Source organism: Pelophylax lessonae (assembly GCF_965119305.1).
Source record: "Pelophylax lessonae genome assembly, chromosome: 4".
NCBI lineage: Eukaryota > Metazoa > Chordata > Amphibia > Anura > Ranidae > Pelophylax > Pelophylax lessonae.
This window is the reverse complement of record NC_138771.1, coordinates 385,314,543-385,335,344: the sequence shown is the minus strand read 5'-3', so window position 1 is coordinate 385,335,344 and position 20,802 is coordinate 385,314,543. Positions and strand designations below refer to the sequence as shown.

Below are 20,802 nucleotides of genomic sequence, written 5' to 3'. Positions count from 1 at the left end.
GATGTGCTCAAAAAAGGTCATGTGGGGTAGAGCGGAGTCAGTGGGGATGCATTGCGTGAAGAAGTGTTTGAGTTGGAGGTAATGGAAGACCTCAGTGCTTCGCAGGTGGTGAGACGCACAAAGCTCAGAGAAGGGTTTAATGGCGTTAGACGCTATTAGGGAGTGAGCCCAGAGGAGACCAGCGGCTACCCAACTGTTGAAGGCTGAAGGGGATTCCCAGGCCGGAGTGAAGGAAGGGTTGTGCAGGAAGGAGAGAAAGGGATTATGTGGTGACCGGAGTTTAAATTAGAATTTTAGAGCATCCCAAAGCTGCAGGGAATGGCGTACGATAGGATTCGCGATTGAACGACGGTCTGGAGGAGCAAGCCACAATAAGTTTGCGACAGAGAGGTGGTCTGTTTCAACCGCTTCAAGGGATACCCACAGGGGAACTTCCTTGGTAGCCTGCCACTTAGGTAATTGGGCCAATTGGGCCGCCTGGTAATATTTGGTGAAGTTCGGGAGTCCCAGGCCGCCTTGGAGTTTGTGCAGATAGAGTCGTGTGGGAAGCCCTAGGTCTGGTGGTACCCCAAACATAAGAGAAGGTGCGTCGCTGAAGTTGGCGAAGGTAGTAAAAGGGGACAGAAATAGGCAGGACTCAAAATAGGTACAGTATTTTGGGTAGTATGGCCATCTTAGCTACGGTAATGCGCCCCATCCAGGCTGGGGCAAAGTAGCCCAAGACGTCATCAACCGTGTGAGGTGTCGCAGCATAGCAGGGTAGTTAACAGAAAATAGCTCCAGTGGGTCAGCTGTCAAGTTAATCTCCAGATAAGGTAGGTACCGGGACTCCCAGGAAAAGGGGAGAACTGTTCGAAGTGAGTGGAGGGAGGAGGGTAGGGAGATATTAAGAGCCTTCGATTTCTCGGGATTAATAACAAGACCGGAGATTCGGGCGAATTTGTTCAGGGTAGAAAGAAGGTTAGGAGCAGAGGTGAGAGGTGAGGAGAGAAACAAAAGGCTGTCGTCTGCGAAGAGACATAGCTTATGGTGAAAGGCCTTTAATATCAGGATTAGCCCGAATTTTAAGGGCTAGAGGTTCGATTGCCAGGGCCAAGAGGAGAGGGAATAAGGGACAGCCCTGCCTGGTACCAGATTTAATTGGGAAAGAGGAAGAGTGGAAGCCAGCGTAGCGGACAAATGCAGACGGGGAAGAGTAGAGTGAGGATATCCAAGCAAGAAAGTGAGGGCCAAAACCCCATCTGCGTAATGCATCGTGTAAGGAAGACCATGAGAGGGAGTCAAAGGCCTTTCTAATATCAAGGGAGACAAAGCAAGCAGGAATATGGCGACTACGAGCGAGATAGGTTAGGTGCACAGCCCTGCGTACATTGTCTCCAGCTTGACGGCACGGGATAAAGCCAGTTTGGTCCTTGTGGATTAGTGACCCTATGATCGGGTTAAGACGTGCAGATAGGATTTTGGCCATCACCTTGATGTCAATATTGAGGAGGGAGATTGGGCGATAGTTGGACCAAGAGGATTCGTCCGTCTGTGGTTTGGGAATCATGGAAATTGCCGCTTTGAGGGAGTCAAGGCAAAAGGAGTGGCCTTTGAGGATAGAGTTATACGCTTTAGAGAGCATAGGGGTCAAGAGTTATGAGAAATGTTTTATGTATGAAGCGGTAAAACCGTCAGGGCCGGGGCGTTTGCGTAATTTAAGAGTTTTGATCGCTGCGCAGATTTCAAGGTCCGCGATCGGTTGTTCAAGGGCGTCGCGGTGTGAATCAAAGGGTGGGCAAAGTAATTGTTGAGAAAAACTCAGAGAATTATGAGTCAGTCGGGGGCTGGGATGGGGAATAAAGTTTGGAGAGTTGGCTTCGAAAGGTGTCTAGAATTTTAATGGAATTACTAGTGTGGTTGGAGGGGGAGGTTCGCAAACAGATAGATTTTACGGGTAACATTAGCGACATTCAGTTTTTACAGAGACAGCAAAGTTGTTTTGAGGCTACATATACAACCAGACAAAACACTTTTATGACAATGTCCGCAATCGAGTGGAAAGGATTAGGAAATCCTCCAAGCGTGGGGATTTATGAAATACTCCATAAAATCATACTAAAAGTGTTTTTGCATATTCATCCTGGTTACAGATCCAGAATACCTGTTGGATCAATCAGAAGAAACAACTGCATACATCTTCAATTTCCTAGACCCTGACAATGACCTAGATATTTATTGTATCTGAAAGTCAATCCAAATCTACAAGTGTGATGCTTCTTTCTGCTCAAAGACCAGCAAACTAAACGAATGATTGGCCAATGGGGCTCATCACAAGGAGCATTCCTAGTAATGATGGTATGGTATGCAAAGTAGTGGTGAAGGTTGCACGACAAGGTACTATAAAGGCTTTCTTCAGACCTATAACTGAACTTGTATTGCTCCTGCCTTTTGGGACTGAAGGTTGCTTCACCTGCACTTGAACCATTGTTTTATTACATACATTTTTCTCTTTTTCCTCCATCCTTGCATGATGTAATTTCCTTTTTCTCTTTTGTGAGCCCCTGTGTCTTTCTTACAAGGCACAGATTGAGTTTAAGAAAAGCAATTATACATTTTGATTGGCTTAAACACTTCTATATCCTATCTATTGCATTGCACTGTTTGCCTCAATGTTCTGCATGCAGAACATTGACACAATATATTCTGATGCCAATTGTTTGAGTTCAGCTATCTGGTTAAGATTATCTGCAGTGATTTTCTCTGCTATATTCAGGCCATGCTTAGGAGGTCTCTGGAGAAAGTAATACACTGCAATATGACACATGCACACCATACTCCAGATGTTTCTACAGACCCCACACACTTATCCCCCACATAATACAACTGCACCTACACACTACACCCCCATATTATAATTCTGCTAACACACACACCACAAAATGCACCCCAGTTTGTGTGGATTGTAGGGTCCCTGCACGGACACAAAACACGCACTGCACCCCCAGACATACACTTGCTCTTACACACCACACACACTGCACTCTCAGATAATACACCTTTAGCTATGCACCACACGCATTTTCCCCAGACTGAGCACTGTACCATAACCATTGTACAATAGGATACCCAGAACATTCTCAGCTTCAGGACATCATCCATCACATATGATGTCATCTCCTCACCACTATTCTGCTTTAGCATATCCCAGCAAGGGTACCTGTACTATTTACCCCTCTCAACATGGCTTTTTTTTTCTCTATTTGTCACGATTATGCTCGCCATTTCCAACACCCCAGGAATAGAGAAGTTTGATTGACTTTGTTTTAGAGATGCCTCCTGCCAATGACTGTACATCATAAGTCAGGTTGTGCAGGATGGTGCCAGAGAACTATAATGTTGAGGGCAGTCATATCAAATGAGACAGTGAGAGATCTCTGTGCAGGCAAAAGTGCAGGCCAGCAGGAGGGTCTTGATGATGGTTTACACCATGGCAGTGAGCGCTGGGGGTGTTAAGAGAGTGTTAGGAGAATTTTGGGGGATGCTTCAGCCCCAACATGCAGCCCACTCACATTCTCCCTGATTTAAGGGCAGACTGAAGTGACAGTACTTTACCATTGTTAGGATACCAAGTCTTGGAGAGGGAACAGATTGGTAGAGCTGCATTAAAGGAAAAAAAATCTATTTATGTGATACTAAAGTCACATGTTATATGTACCTGCTCTGTGAAGTGGTTTTGCACAGAGCAGCCCAGATCCTTCACTTCTCAGGTCCCTCCTCGGTGCTCCTGATCCCTCCCTCTTGTTGAGTGCCCCCACAGCAAGCAGCTTGCTATGGGGGGCACCCGAGCTGAGCAACAGCTCCCTGTATCCCATCAGACACAGAGCCACAGCCTGACCCTGCCCCCCCTTTCTCCTAATTGGCTCATTGACTTTGATTGACAGCAGCAGAGGCCAATGGCACTGAACTGCCGCCTCAGCCAATGAGGAGGTAGAGACCCAGGCAACCAAGACACTCCTGCAACATTGCTGGATCGAGATTCACTAAGGTAAGTATTGGGGGGGCTTTTTATCCTAATGCATTCTATCTTCTGACTTTACAACCACTGAAATGAAGCTTAGCACCCCCTGACCCCCAGAGGCATGGTGCCAACCCCCAGAGACCAGGTGGGCTGACATTTCAGGGTGTTGAGCATGTTGGAATGTGAATGATTGTGGAAAGATGGACGCCAGTCACTTTTAGGGCAAAACAAAAGAGTGTTTATTGCTCACTCAAAAGATTTTTAGTGAGAGAGGGGTAAGGGTTTAGGACCCACAGAACAAGCAGACAGGAAACTAGCAGACTCCTCCAAAAACAATAGACAGCAGTACAGAAAATAACCTTTAGTCTGTATCCAGAGTTATGTACCTTCTTAGCAACAGCTGGCTCCTATAGCAACTATGACTCACAGTAAACACAGAGATGAGTTCATCTGAATGCTTTGCCACACACTCCACAGCTTACCTCTATGGCAGGGTAGCCTCTAGTACTTCATCTCAGTTCCTCATCTGGTCCTTTCATTGCCTCAAGCAATTGGATAGGCCTTAGGCTTCAGGCCTAGTGCTCACAACTGATCCATGCATACCCACACTAGGCAGGGCCTGGGTTCCAAGAGAGCGATCACTTGGCCTCCCCAAATATTTATACTCTCCACCAGCATGCGCCAGTGGCCAGAAAACTGCAACTGGTTCGCTAAGAGAACTATAAATATTCATAGGCCAATTTTACTATAGCTCATCATACCAATACCAAAGGTATCGATGACACCTACTGGCAAAAGGTGGAAACTACAGCTATACAGCTACATTGGATTTAAGAGAAACCCAAATGTTCAAATAGACTACAAATCAGCTGGGTTACCTACCACTCAGCTAAGTTTGACTAGTAGCCCCTGTTTAGGACAAGATTGAGTTTTGCACTGTATGTATATGTGTATATATATATATATATATATATATATATATATATATATATATATATATATATATATATATATATATATATATTATAGCTCTGTACATATTTATTTTATTGTATCACCCAAGCCTTAAAATCTTTAACCCTGTGTTCAGACAGTCAACGTGCACATCTAGTTTACAACTAATAATGAAGATTTGCCAACACAGTGCAAACAGGGTTAATTGTGGTAAACATATCACCCAGCCCCCTCCTTAACCTTACCTCCACTCTAGGAATTTGATGCTGTATTTTTTAGTGAATTAATTGATGAGTAGTGTTGAAACAACATGTCACATACTGAATACTATGATGAACTAACCATCTAATTTTGTTAATACACAGAGGAGATTTATGGAAATGGTACACTGCCATTCAACACATCGCATATCTGGCAGCCTAGAATGAGAGAGGTAAGCAATGCAAGATGCACCAGTATTGTTTACCTGTTAATGGTATACATTTCCTATATTTACACCCAAAAAGGGAAAGCTCCGCTAGTTTGCACCCACCCCCTCCACATTTGGCACTTTTTTTGGGGGTGGAGCAGGTACCTGGTTTTGACAGGTGCACGCTCCTACTTCCTGGTGAGATCACCGCGATCTATGTCATGTCTGGCCCCTCCTTCTTATCCCCCCCGCTGCCTTCTGGGACCTGTGTGTGTCCCAGAAGATGGTGGGACCATTCAGGATTTGCAGCGCAAATCGTGCATGAGCAGTAGGATACAGGCTGTGAAGCCTTAAGGCTTCACTGACGGTTTCCCTCACTTGCAATGTCGGCGCCTGCACCCAAAGCTGGTTGACAAATCGGCTTGGGGTGCCAACATTGCGGGATTCCTGGACAGGAAAGTGTCCTTATATTAAAAGTTAGCAGCTACAGTATTTGTAGCTGCTGACTTTTATTTTATTTTTTTCTGTTGCAGACTGGAACTCCACTTTAATTAACTATATGAAAAACATCTGAACTGAAAGTTTCGTTTTGGCCTTTTTATTATTTTGCTACTCATCTTAGGGTTCTCATAGATTTCACAGGAATGTCAAATCAAATCCACTTCTGCCATGTAAGTTTTTCATACACAAGGTTTTTTGAGTTTTTATTTAGAAAGAAAAGCCATGTAAGTATTGTGGCATACAATCCTAGTCGTATTGAATAAAACAATGACATTTTTATCATATCGTCACAATAGAGTAACCTCATATAAACTTGATAACATTGATTTTGTTTACATTTTTTTTTAAATCAGAAAATATTTTATTTAAAAAACAAAACAGAAAATATAACAGTAGTGCAGGCACAAAGTTTCTAAGACGGCATCCACAATTACTATGAATATCAACAAATAACATTATTTAGCTCATGTACAGAAAACAATAAAGCATGTACATTGTACTGTATATAAAGTCAAGAAGAAGAGTATGTAGGCTGTCACCTTAAAAGCAATCGAAACACAAACAATTTGGCTTAAGCAGTATTATTTCTACTTCTAAAAGCGTTAGATAGGCGAATTAGCCTCAGCCTCTTAGTAATCTATCCAACACCAACTCCAAATCTGGTGTGTGCAGCCATGGGCCCCACAAGCTATGGCATTTTTGGGGTCTGCCCCTGTGCTGGCAGATATACTTCTCCAATCTTAGAGTTTCTCCCATACATTGTAGCCATTTTTTATTTGAAGGAGGATTAATTGACTTCCAGTGTCTAAGCAAAACCTTACGGGCCTGAAAAAGAGCTCTAGCAACTGCTTCTCTCGTGTGAGCCTGCAGCTGAAGGTTATCCAAGATGCCCAAAAGGCAGAGTCTAGGCTCTAATGTTATGGAAATTTGGAACACCATGTTTATGGTGCCCCACACTTCCATCCAAAAACTATGCAGTTTTGGGCATCTCCAGGTTAAATTAATCAAGACACCATTGTCCCTGAGGCATTTGCCACATGTAGAGGAATCCAAAATACCCATTTTATGCAGCCTAGCAGGGGTTAAATGAGCTCTCCGGAGTATGTATAATTGCATGACTCTCTGAGACACATTAAGTGAACACTGGTCATTAATTAAAAGGCCCATATCCCTCTCCCAGCTTTCCTGTGCCCCCAAAGGAAATTAAGTCAGAAAGTCATTCAACAACATTGCATATGCAGTCCCTTAGTAGAGACAGTTTCGGCCATCATATTAAACACGGGGTCCCAGATTGCTGCCATTCTATTGCTGGGTCCTGTGCTGCAACCGCATGTTGAAGCTGAAAATAATAAAAGAGCATGCACTTTGGGAGGGAGAATTTCATGCTCAGGTCTTTGAAGGAACACAGTAAAATGTTATTAAAAATATGGCGAAGGTGAGCTACATAGTAGTTGAGGTTGAATAAAGACAATAGTCCATGCAGTTCAACCTGTGTAGGTGTGTGTGGCCGTAATCATCTCTCATACCCCTGAATATTCTGATCATTGAGATGTACGTCCAAGAGTCTTTTGAAAGCAACCATACTTCCCGCAGAAACCACCTCTTGTGGTAGAGAATTCCACAATCCTGTAGCCCTAACAGTAAAGAACCCCCTGGGTTGCCTGAGGTTAAAACTCTTCTCCTCTAATCGCATTGTATGCCCTCGAGTCCTCATGCAATCCTTTTGACTGAATAGCTTTTTTTCTACGCTGATATCACCATTGAGGTATTTATAAATTGCTATCATGTCCCCTCTCAGGCGTCTCTTCTCCAGGGAGAAAAAATCAAGCGATTGTAGACGCTCTTCATAATTAAAGAAACAAAAAACAGTGTCCCTGGGGAATTTGAGTGGATAGGGTTGGAGTAGTAGGTATAGTAAAAGACGTATAAGAAAAGTATATAACATTTAACATTTATTAGACTGTTAAAAAACTTTTACAAATCACATACAGTAAAACCTTGGTTTGAGAGTAACTTGGTTTAAGAGCGCTTTGCAAGACAAGCAAAATTTTCAAATAAATTTTGACTTGATATACAAGCGATGTCTTGATATACAAGTAGCCTCAAGTCACAGCTGAGTATAAAAGAGAAGAGAGGCGCTTCTAAGTGTAGCAATATTGTTACATTTAATGAAGGTACAACATTTAGCAACTCACATGGTTGATGATAGGAACAGGCACATCTAAGTATGCAGGCATCCAGGCTAAAGCTGTCCACATAGACCATCCTCCGCACTGCCATCTACGTCATCCCTTCCATGCTGCCCCTCGCTTTCAGATCGCTTTACTGCAGGGTGGTCTTCCCGGTCAGGATTATAGACTGGCAGCCGGCGGTGCAGAAGATAGTCTATGTGGACAGCTTTACCCCGGATGCCTGCATACTTAGATGTGCCTGTTTTATTCATCAACCATGTGAGTTGCTAAATGTTATACCTTCATTAAATGTAAACATATTGCTACACTTAGAGGCGTCTCTCTTCTCTTTGATACTCTGTAGCTCCTGCTGGATTTTGCTTCTAATCCCCTTGTGGAAGCGGCTATTTGTGGATGGACATTTTATGGTTATATAACCTATCGCAATGCTATAATCTTTCTATATGGACTATAAACTGAAGGACTCATGAAGAAATGGTTGTGGAACGAATCATCTGAGTTTCCATTATTTCTTATGGGGAAATTCGCTTTGATATAAGAGTGCTTTGGATTACAAGCATGTTTCCGGAACGAATTATGCTCGCAATCCAAGGTTTTACTGTATATGGTAAAAAATGGGAAGCATAGTGACAGAAAACATTCAATATACATATCCTGGTGATGGATACAGATCAAAGGTTCTTGAAACTGGTGTGTATGTTGGACATACACCAGTTTCAAGAACCTTTGATCTGTATCCATCACTAGGATATGTATATTGAATGTTTTCTGTCACTATGCTTCCCATTTTTTACCATATATGTGATTTGTAAAAGTTTTTTAACAGTCTAATAAATGTTATATACTTTTCTTATACGTCTTTTACTATACCTACTACTCCAACCCTATCCACTCAAATTCCCCAGGGACACTGTTTTTTGTTTCTTTGATGAAGTAGTTTGGGGAAGGGATGTGAGGTAGGTTTGGCATATCCCTGTACCAATCACCTATTTTTTCCTCTTCGTAATTAAGGTCCACCAATCCCCTTATTAGTTTAGTTGCACTTCTCTGGACTCTCTCCAGCTCCAACACATCCCTCCTGAGGACTGGTGACCAGAACTGGACAGAATACTCCAGATGGGGTCGGACCAGAGTTTTATAAAGTGGTAGGATTATAGTTTTATCTCTGGAATACATCCCTTTCTTTATGCATGCTAATATTCTGCCAGCTTTGGCAGCTGCTGCTTGACATTGCATGCTATTGCTTAGTCTATCCTCTACCAAGACTCTCAGATCTTTCTCCATTTTTGATTCCCCCAAAGGTTCCCCCCCTAAAGTGTATTGTGCTTTTATGTTTTTAGTCCCCAATTGCAAAACCTTACACTTCTCCACATTAAACCTCATTCGCCATGTCGTTGCCCACTGTTATTTTGTCCAGGTCATTCTGTAGGATATCTGCTTCATGCCGTGCAGTTATTGCCCTGCCCAATTTTGTGTCTGCAAAAACTGATATAGAACTACTGATCCCATCCTCAATGCTGTTTATGGAAAAAATGAACAGGGTTGGTCCCAGGACTGAGCCTTGGGGGACCCATCTTACCACCTCAGACCAGTCTGAGTATGCGTTATTTATTACCACCCTTTGGACACGCCCTTTTAGCCAGTTCCATATCCAAGAGCAAACCTTGCGGTCGATGCCTGCAGACCTTATTTTATAAATTAAGCGCTTGTGGGGAACTGTATCAAACGCCTTAGCGAAATCCAGGTAAACCAGATCCACTGGTCTCCCCCTATCTAGCTCACAGCTAACCTCCTCGTAGAATGTTAAGGGATTGGTTTGACAAGAACACCCATTTGTAAACCTGTGCTGATTACTGCTGATGATGTTGTTGTCTTTAGCAAACTCTACGATATAGTCCCTTATCATCCCCTCCAGAAGTTTACATACTATCGATGTCAGACTGACAGGCCTATAATTTCCGGGACATGCCTCTGCCCTTTTTTGAATATCGGTCTCACGTTCGCTTTCCTCCAATCCCCTGGTACATTTCCTGTCATAATACTGTCAGCAAAGATCAGAAACAGGGGTCTAGACATAGTCTTACTAAGTCCTTTGAGTACTCTCGGATGTATGCCATCCGGGCCTGGTGATTTATTTGTGTTAATTTTATCCAGCATGTCCCTGATTTCACCCTCTGTTAGCCATAGCGGCAAGTCCTGTGTATTACTACTAACCATACAGTCATGGTCAGTGTACCCCTCCTTTTCCTGTGTAAAGACTGAGGAGAAAAAAGCATTAAGCACGGTTGCTTTTTCAGTGTCCTCTGTAACTATCCTCCCATCATCGTTAATTATGTGTGCATTATGCTCTGCCTTCGTTTTTTTCCTGTTGATATATTTAAAGAATTTCTTTGGGTTCTTTTTACTATCCTCCGCTATTTGTCTCTCAAAGTTGATTTTAGCCATTTTGATTTCGTATTTACTTTTCTTATTTGCCTCCTTGTATTTCTCGTAAGCCGATAATGTGCCCTCTGATTTATATTTCTTGAAGGACATTTTTTTACCCCTAATAAATTTTTTTAACATTACGGTTTAGCCAGTCAGGTTTGGCTTTGTCTCTTCTAAATTTATTTCCCATAGGAATGCACTGCGAGATGCATTTGTTTAATATGTTCCTAAAGCATTCCCATTTTTCCCTCTGTGGTCAATGTTCCTAAGGTTTGGTCCCAGTTTACCCTTTCCATCACTGAGCACAATCTGGGAACGTTTGCCCTTCTGAAGTTTAGGGTTCTTATGTTCCCCTCTTGCTTTGTTATATTGTTATTTACGCTAAATGTGATCATCCTGTGATCGCTAGAGCCCAGGTTGTTCCCACTGACTCCAACTCGCTGCCTGATGAATTTTGACTAATTCAGGGTAGTTACTATTACACCATATTGTACTATAACATATAAAACCAGTAACTTGTTGGAGCTGTTTAGCCTGGTTCCAAACTTTGTGAATAATGTTAAAAGTAGGTAATGGGCGATTAGATTTAGCAAAGGCTCCAGCTCTCAAACCCGTAGGCAGGTCATGCACCTCAGCTGCATGGAGAAGAATACTTAGAGAAGTCAATACTGGGTTGAAGGGGAGCAGCAGGAGGCCCCAGACCTTTACATAAGAGCTGCAACATTGTGGCCAGGTAATATAGCCAGGGGTTGGGCATGGCCAGTCCTCTAGCATCTTTAGGTCTCTGGAGATGTTCTAGCTTCACTCTGGGTACCTTGTTGTGCCACAACAGTTGTCTAAAAATAGACATGACCTCTTGGAAAACACTCAAAGGTATAACTACAGGGGTGTTATACCAAAAGTACAACAACTGGGGCATAAAGATAATTTTTACCAAGTTCACCTTACCTGCCAGGGACAACCAGGGCCTATTCCAGATTTTAATTTTGTCACAAAATCGACTAAATAGTGGGGTGATCTTCAGGCGGCAGAAGTCCATCAGCTGGGAGGTAATCTTAACTCCCAGATATTTAACAGAGGATATAACAGGGACTTGGCATGTTGGTGCAATGGCTTGTGGGGGTCATTCTCTAGCAGCATCAATGCAGATTTGTCCCAGTTTAATGAGGAGACCAGAAAACTCACCAAACCTAGTGATAGTTTGCATCATGGCCTCAAGGGAGTCTAAAGAGGAGATACTTTAGCAACATGGTGTCGTCAGCGTAAAGCATGACTTTTTCCTGGAGGTCCCCAAATTGAAATCCAGTTATATTAGGATTTTGCCTAATAGAGATGGCCAGAGGTTCTTCTGCTAATGCAAATAATCATGGGCATAAAGGACACCCCTGACGCATACCCCTACCCAGGGAAAACGGGTCTGAAATCTGTCATGCCTCCCTTTTTGCTGCCAGTGGGTGACTGTACAGTAATTGAACCCATGATGTAAAAGTGGGCCCAAAGCCCAGCTTTGTAAAAACAGCCCAAAGAAAAGGCCACTCCACACTATCAAAGGCCTTGGCTGCATCCAAGGACAACAAAGCCCTGTTACCCGTGTTGACAGCTGTAGACTTCTGAGGCATGAAACCAAGCGTAATATTAAGCAATGGCCTTATTAAGCCAGAGGGCAAGTACCTTAGCTAAAATTTTAATTCCATTTTTAAGTAGCGAGATTGGCCTATAAGAGCCTGGGTCAGTGGTGTCCTTGCAAGGTTTTAGTAACAGAATAATTTTAGCTTTCATCATAGAATACAGCAGGGTGCCATTTTCCTTAGCTGCATTAAACACCTTCAGCGGGCAAGGCAGTATTTTCTCTCTGTATGGTTTATATACCTCTATTGGCAACCCGTCATCCCCTGGTGCCTTGCAATTGGGAAAAGCAGTGATTGCCAGTTGCATCTCCTCCAATGTAATTGGGGAGTCAAGCATTCTTCTATTTTGAGTAGACAATTCTGGTAAATGAATATCGTTCAGATAGCAATTAAAGTCCCTCATTAAAATTAGGGACAAATCAGGCTTATCTAGTAGGAATGCCAAGAGAATCTGCAGGACTTCCCTTGAGAAGGGGGAAAAACATACATATGCCATTTTACTGGAGTCCAATGGGCGCTGCCATTTTATGTATGACATTCCCTTCTCTTTGAAAAGGACGGACGGGAACTGGCTGTTAATGAGCACCTCTTCTCCACCAACCCGATGTATACACCATATAACAATCCTAGTAAAGAATGCAGCATTCAATTGAATGAGAACATATAATGCACCCCAAATGTAAAACTGCATAAAAATATATTATATCATTACATGTATAAAAAAACTGTTTAAAAGATTATTATTTTAATAAATTGAAATTAAATAAAATAAAAATTAAATTAAAAAAAATAATAAATATAAATAGAAGTGATTAGATCAATAATTGCTGATAAAACATCCCAGATCAAACTCCTTATTGATACCCCCAGGGACTAATGAACCTAGCTGGTAAATCCACCAGGACTCCCTTTTACTTAACTCCCTAACAAAATTGCTCCCTCTCCAATGCTTTTTGGGGGCTTCAATGCCCCAAAATTGCAAACCCTTACAGCTCTGCTTAGGTCGCTCCTTAAAGTGCAGAGATAGGTAATGCTTATCAAATCCTCTGTTAATATTATAGAAATGTTCCTTTATTCTTTCTTTCAGGGGGCGTTTCGTGCGCCCTACAAAAATCTTATCACAGGAACACTTTATGGCATAGACAACACCTTCCGTGTCACATGCCACAAAATCATTGATAGTGTAAACGCTATTGTTGAGGGGATTCTCAAAATTCATCCTCTTCTTAACATTTTTGGGTACCCTAATGCAGCTATAACACCGTCCACATGCATGGAATCCTTTAATGTTCCAATTAAACATGAACTGCTTTTTTGGGGGCTCAATAACATTTTTAATGATCTTATCTAGGGTTGAGCGGACACCTAGATGTCCGTGTTCGACGGGTTCGGCCGAACTTTAAAAAAAAGTCCGGGTCCGTGTCCCGGACTTTTACCGAACTTTTCCCGGACACCGAACCCCATTGAAGTCAATGGGGACCCGAACTTTAAGGCACTAAAATGGCTCTAAAACACCAAAGGAAAGGGCTAGAGTGCTGCAAATGGCAGCAAAACGTAATTAAGAGCATGGCAAGTGCTCTGCAAACAAATGTGGATAGGGAAATAACTTAAAACAACAAAAAAAAACAGAAAAATAAAACAATGTTCTTCTTCATCTCTGAAGGACGAGGCCCATATGGAGTAGGAGGGAGGTTGAGGTGGTGGTGGATGTGGCGGTGACATAGGCGTGCGCACAGGGTGTGCTGGGTGTGCCTGGGCACACCCTAATCACCTAGGGCACATAGCATTGCCAGTGAGGAGATGGGAAAGATCTCCCTGGGACCTGCTCTGCTCTATTTCTCCTTGCCTACAGGTACATGGCCCCGATACATTACTCTCCCTGCTGGCAAACACATGCATGTGTATTTCAACTTTGGGGTGCACACCTTAATGCAATAGGCTGCGCACACCTATGGGCAGTGTAGGTGGAAGCGGCGGTGGAGGAGGACCAGGGCCGGATTAACAGCATCATGGGCTTGGTGCTGAGGATTTTGAAGGGCCTTAGGGCCGTGCCTTGCCATGCACCCAGAGGAGGAAGGGTGCAGCCATGCATGCCTAATTCAACATGGGATGCTGTCTCTGAAGCCCATAAACACATCCATGCATCGCCAACTGTCCCTCCTTGTCCGGCCTTCACGCTGTGTGGGGAGGTTCTGAGGGTGCTGCCTGGGGAAGCGAGCATAGAAGCCAGACTTCTGTGTTTACAAGTGACAGAAGAGCGGTAACAGTGAATATGGCCAACCCGGGGCCTATATAAAAGGTAGGGGCCTGGAGCTGCAGCTCCAATAGCCCCTACATTAATCTGGCCCTGAGGAGGAGGACGAGGTAGCCAACACTGCTTCTTTTCACAAATTTTAAATGAGGGTACACCCCAAAAGAGTGAGAAAGAGCAAAAATGGAACAATGGGTGGGTAAGGTCGGTATCCATTGCTATTCTGCATAAGGTACGGAAAAGTCCCGTGGGATCCATGCCTGGTTCATTTTAATGAACGTGAGCTTGTCCACATTGTCTCTGGACAGGCGGCTGCGCTTGTCTGTTATAACGCCCCCAGCCGTGCTAAATACCCGTTCAGATAATACACTGGCTGCAGGGCACGCCAGCACCTCCAAGGCGTAAAGGGCAAGCTCAGGCCATGTGCCCAATTTGGAGACCCAGAAGTTGAAGGGGGCAGACCCGTCATTCACTACATGTAGGCGTGTGCACACATACTGCTCCACCATGTTGGTAAAATGCTGCCTCCTGCTAAGACGTTCCATCTGAGCTGCTGGTGCTGCTGTTTGTTGTGGCGTGCTGACAAAGCTTTTCCACATTTCGGCCATGCTAACCCTGCCTTCTGAGGTGCTGGCGGTGCCCTGGTTGCGTTGGCGACCTCCTCCTCCTCCTCCTCTGCCTTGTGCTTCCACTGTGGCCCCGCTGTCAGATGGGAATGCCAGCAGCATGGCGTCTACCAGCGTGCGCTTGTACTCGCGCATCTTGCGATCGCGCTCCAGTGAGTGAATTAAGGACGGTACGTTGTCCTTGTAACGGGGATCCAGCAGCGTGGCCACCCAGTAATCAGCACAAGTTAGAATGTGGGCAACTCGGCGGTCGTTGTGGAGACACTGCAGCATGTAATCGCTCATGTGTGCCAGGCTGCCCAGAGGCAAGGAAAGGCTGTCCTCTGTGGGAGGTGTATGCGCTGTGTCCTCTGTATCCCCCCAGCCACGCACCAGTGATGGCCATGAGCTGGCCTGGGTGCCACCCTGCTGTGAACATGGTTCCATCTCCTCCTCCAGCTCCTCCTCCTCCTCATCCTCCTCATCCTCCAGAACTGTGCCCCTGCTGGACAATTGCGTCCCTGGCGTTTGCGTGTGCAGGAACCCACCCTCGGAGCCCCTTGCGAATGACTGCCCTGAAAGCCTTGGAAATGTTACCTCTTCATCCTCCTCCTCCTCCTCATCCTGTGCCACATCCTCTTCCATCATCGCCCGAATTGTTTTTTCAAGGAGGCATAGAAGTGGGATAGTTAAGCTGAGAACGGCGTCATTGCCACTGGCCATGTTGGTGGAGTACTCAAAACAGCGCAACAAGGCACACAGGTCTCGCATGGAGGCCCAGTTATTGGTGGTGAAGTGGTGCTGTTCCGCAGAGCGACTCACGCGTGCGTGCTGCAGCTGAAACTCCACTATGGCCTGCTGCTGCTCGCACAGTCTTTCCAGCATGTGCAAGGTGGAGTTCCACCTTGTGGGCACGTCACATATGAGGCGGTGAGCGGGAAGGCCGAAGTTACGCTGCAGCGCTGCCAGGCGAGCAGCAGCAGGGTGAGAACGCCGAAAGTGCGCACAAACGGCCCGCACTTTCTGCAGCAGCTCTGACATATCGGGGTAGTTTTTAAGGAACCTCTGCACCACCAAATTCAGCACATGCGCCAGGCAAGGGATGTGCGTCAAACCGGCTAGGCCCAGAGCTGCTATGAGATTTCGCCCGTTATCGCACACCACCAGGCCGGGCTTGAGGCTCGCTGGCAGCAACCACTCATTTGTCTGCTGTTCCATGCTCCTCCACAACTCCTGCGCGGTGTGTGGTTTGTCCCCCAAACAGGCAAGTTGTAAAACTGCCTGCTGTCGTTTACCCCTGGCCGTGCTGAAGTTGGTGGTGAAGGTGTTACGCTGTCCGGATGAGGAGGCGGTAGAGGATGAGGAAGCGGAGTAGGAGGAGTTAGGAACAGGAGGCAAACTGAAGCGCCCTGCAATCCTCGGTGGTGGAAGGACATGCGCCAAATTGCTATCCGCCTCAGGCCCATCCGCCACTGCATTTACCCAGTGTGCCGTTAGGGAGATATAACGCCCCTGACCGTGCTTACTGGTCCACGTATCCGTAGTTAGGTGGACCTTGGCACAGATGGCGTTGCGCAGTGCACACCTGATTTTTTCCCCCACTTGGTTGTGCAGGGAAGGGATGGCTTGCCTGGAAAAGTAGTGGCGGCTGGGCACGACGTACTGTGGGACAGCCACCGACATAAGGTTTTTAAAACTGTGCGTCTCCACCAGACGGAATGACAGCATTTCAAAGGCCAATAATTTTGAAATGCTGGCATTCAGGGCCAGGGATCGCGGGTGGGTAGGGGGGTACTTCCTCTTCCTCTCAAGTGTTTGGGAGATGGAAAGCTGAACGCTTCCACGGGACATTGTGGAGATGGTTGTTGGTGACCCAGGTGGTGGTGTTGCTGACAGATCGTCTGTTTGCGGGGTGGCAGGTGCCGGTATCACTACAGATGTGGCTGGAGCGGCCGAGACTGCAGCAGAAGAGGAAGCAGGATGAGCCAGAGACGTTTCTTGGTTTTGAAGGTGTGTACTCCACTGCAGCTCGTGCTTTGCACTTAGATGCCTGATCATGCAGGTTGTGCTCAGGTTGAGAAGGTTCATGCCTCGCTTCAAGCTCTGATTGCACAGGGTGCAAACCACTCGTGTCCTGTCATCAGCACATTTTCTAAAGAACTTCCACGCTAGAGAACTCCTTTGAGCTGACTTTGGTGCGCTCGTTCCCTTGCTGCATTGGGCAGTAGCGGGCGTAGTGTCTAGGGCACGGCCGCTCCGCTTCTGCACCCTGCTCCCTCTTCTGCTGTGCTGGTGGCTCTGTGCGACCACCGCCTCTTCCTCCAAACTACTCAGTTCACCTGCATGACGTTCATTCCATGTGGGGTCGAGGACCTCATCGTCCTCCACATCATCTTCCACCCAGTCTTCACCCCTGCCCTCCTTGTCGGTCTCCACAATGCTGAACGCCGCAGCAGTTGGCACCTGCGTTTCGTCATCATCGGAGACGTGCTGCGATGATCCTTGCATGTACTCATCTTGAGGAATAAGTGGTTGGGCATCGCTGCACTCAATCTCTTCCACTTCTGGGGCAGGGCTAGGTGGATGGCCCTGGGAAACCCTGCTGACAGAGTCCTCAAAAAGAATAAGAGACTGCTGTATGGCTTGGGGCTCAGACTGCTGGCCTGATTTGCAAGGGGGTGAGGTGAAAGACGGTTGGACATTGGCTGCAGGTGCCAACTCTGACCTTTCTGCAGTAGACTGGGTGGGAGACAATGTGAAGGAACTGGAGGCACTGTCAGCAGCAAACCAATCTACTATCGCCTCAACTTGTTCTGGCCTCATCACTTCTAGGGGCGTTTGATGCCCTACCAAATACTGATGCAGGTTCTGTCGCCTACTCACACTTGAGGAAGGTGTTTCACTTGTGCGTGTAGCTGGCACAGATCGACCATGTCCTCTCCTTGCAACAGGAGCTCTACCAGCAGCACCACGACCCAGGCCACGGCCCTTATTTGACGGTCTCCTCATATTTCTGTAATTTAAGATCTTGCCCTAGAAAGGTTTTTATTGAATAGCGGAATAGAAAATATGATCCAAAAAAAGTGTATGTATATCACACGTACACAACCACACTAGGCCCCAATTACTATTGTTTGTACCCCTAAAAGGCTAGATGAGGAGTAGGGGGGGTATGGAACAGGCAGCACCCTCAAACCTTCAGAAGTATGAGATGAACCCCAACAACTTGGAAAGGTGGATCTCTCTCACACGTACCGACACAGACTATCCCGCAATTCAATTGATCCTCAAAGGTTTTTATTGAATAGCGGAATAGGAAATATGATCAAAAAAAGTGTATGTATCTCGCACGTACACAACCACACTAGGCCCCAATTACTATTGTTTGTACCCCTAAAAGGCTAGATGAGGAGTAGGGGGGGTATGGAACAGGCAGCACCCTCAAACCTTCAGAAGTATGAGATGAACCCCAACAACTTGGAAAGGTGGATCTCTCTCACACGTACCGACACAGACTATCCCGCAATTCAATTGATCCTCAAAGGTTTTTATTGAATAGCGGAATAGGAAATATGATCAAAAAAAGTGTATGTATCTCGCACGTACACAACCACACTAGGCCCCAATTACTATTGTTTGTACCCCTAAAAGGCTAGATGAGGAGTAGGGGGGGTATGGAACAGGCAGCACCCTCAAACCTTCAGAAGTATGAGATGAACCCCAACAACTTGGAAAGGTGGATCTCTCTCACACGTACCGACACAGACTATCCCGCAATTCAATTGATCCTCAAAGGTTTTTATTGAATAGCGGAATAGGAAATATGATCAAAAAAAGTGTATGTATCTCGCACGTACACAACCACACTAGGCCCCAATTACTATTGTTTGTACCCCTAAAAGGCTAGATGAGGAGTAGGGGGGGTATGGAACAGGCAGCACCCTCAAACCTTCAGAAGTATGAGATGAACCCCAACAACTTGGAAAGGTGGATCTCTCTCACACGTACCGACACAGACTATCCCGCAATTCAATTGATCCTCAAAGGTTTTTATTGAATAGCGGAATAGGAAATATGATCAAAAAAAGTGTATGTATCTCGCACGTACACAACCACACTAGGCCCCAATTACTATTGTTTGTACCCCTAAAAGGCTAGATGAGGAGTAGGGGGGGTATGGAACAGGCAGCACCCTCAAACCTTCAGAAGTATGAGATGAACCCCAACAACTTGGAAAGGTGGATCTCTCTCACACGTACCGACACAGACTATCCCGCAATTCAATTGATCCTCAAAGGTTTTTATTGAATAGCGGAATAGGAAATATGATCAAAAAAAGTGTATGTATCTCGCACGTACACAACCACACTAGGCCCCAATTACTATTGTTTGTACCCCTAAAAGGCTAGATGAGGAGTAGGGGGGGTATGGAACAGGCAGCACCCTCAAACCTTCAGAAGTATGAGATGAACCCCAACAACTTGGAAAGGTGGATCTCTCTCACACGTACCGACACAGACTATCCCGCAATTCAATTGATCCTCAAAGGTTTTTATTGAATAGCGGAATAGGAAATATGATCAAAAAAAGTGTATGTATCTCGCACGTACACAACCACACTAGGCCCCAATTACTATTGTTTGTACCCCTAAAAGGCTAGATGAGGAGTAGGGGGGGTATGGAACAGGCAGCACCCTCAAACCTTCAGAAGTATGAGATGAACCCCAACAACTTGGAAAGGTGGATCTCTCTCACACGTACCGACACAGACTATCCCGCAATTCAATTGATCCTCAAAGGTTTTTATTGAATAGCGGAATAGGAAATATGATCAAAAAAAGTGTATGTATCTCGCACGTACACAACCACACTAGGCCCCAATTACTATTGTTTGTACCCCTAAAAGGCTAGATGAGGAGTAGGGGGGGTATGGAACAGGCAGCACCCTCAAACCTTCAGAAGTATGAGATGAACCCCAACAACTTGGAAAGGTGGATCTCTCTCACACGTACCGACACAGACTATCCCGCAATTCAATTGATCCTCAAAGGTTTTTATTGAATAGCGGAATAGGAAATATGATCAAAAAAAGTGTATGTATCTCGCACGTACACAACCACACTAGGCCCCAATTACTATTGTTTGTACCCCTAAAAGGCTAGATGAGGAGTAGGGGGGGTATGGAACAGGCAGCACCCTCAAACCTTCAGAAGTATGAGATGAACCCCAACAACTTGGAAAGGTGGATCTCTCTCACACGTACCAACACAGACTATCCCCCAATTTAACTGATCCCCAAAGGTTTTTGATTAAATAGCGGAATAGAAAATATGATCCCAAAAAAGTGTATGTATATCACACGTACACAACCACACTAGGCCCCAATTACTATTGTTTGTACCCCTAAAAGGCTAGGAGTAGGGGGAGTATGGAACAGGCAGCACCCTCAAACCTTCAGAAGTATGAGATGAACCCCAACAACTTGGAAAGGTGGATCTCTCTCACACGTACCAACACAGACTATCCCCCAATTTAACTGATCCCCAGAGGTTTTTGATTAAATAGCGGAATAGAAAATATGATCCCAAAAAAGTGTATGTATATCACACGTACACAACCACACTAGGCCCCAATTACTATTGTTTGTACCCCTAAAAGGCTAGGAGTAGGGGGAGTATGGAACAGGCAGCACCCTCAAACCTTCAGAAGTATGAGATGAACCCCAACAACTTGGAAAGGTGGATCTCTCTCACACGTACCAACACAGACTATCCCCCAATTTAACTGATCCCCAGAGGTTTTTGATTAAATAGCGGAATAGAAAATATGATCCCA

The 20,802-nt window shown here is 45.2% G+C and overlaps 1 protein-coding gene across 2 annotated transcripts in view; it reads left to right on the top strand.

Annotated features, from left to right (window-relative positions):
• The window catches only part of SLC23A1 (solute carrier family 23 member 1), a 580,604-nt gene that overhangs the window by 105,879 nt on the left and 453,923 nt on the right, over positions 1–20,802 (top strand). For both annotated transcript variants that reach the window (XM_082255678.1, XM_082255677.1), the window contains one exon: positions 5,320–5,387. In XM_082255678.1, coding sequence (XP_082111804.1) covers positions 5,320–5,387 — 68 coding nt within the window. The remainder of the gene's footprint in view (positions 1–5,319; positions 5,388–20,802) is intronic.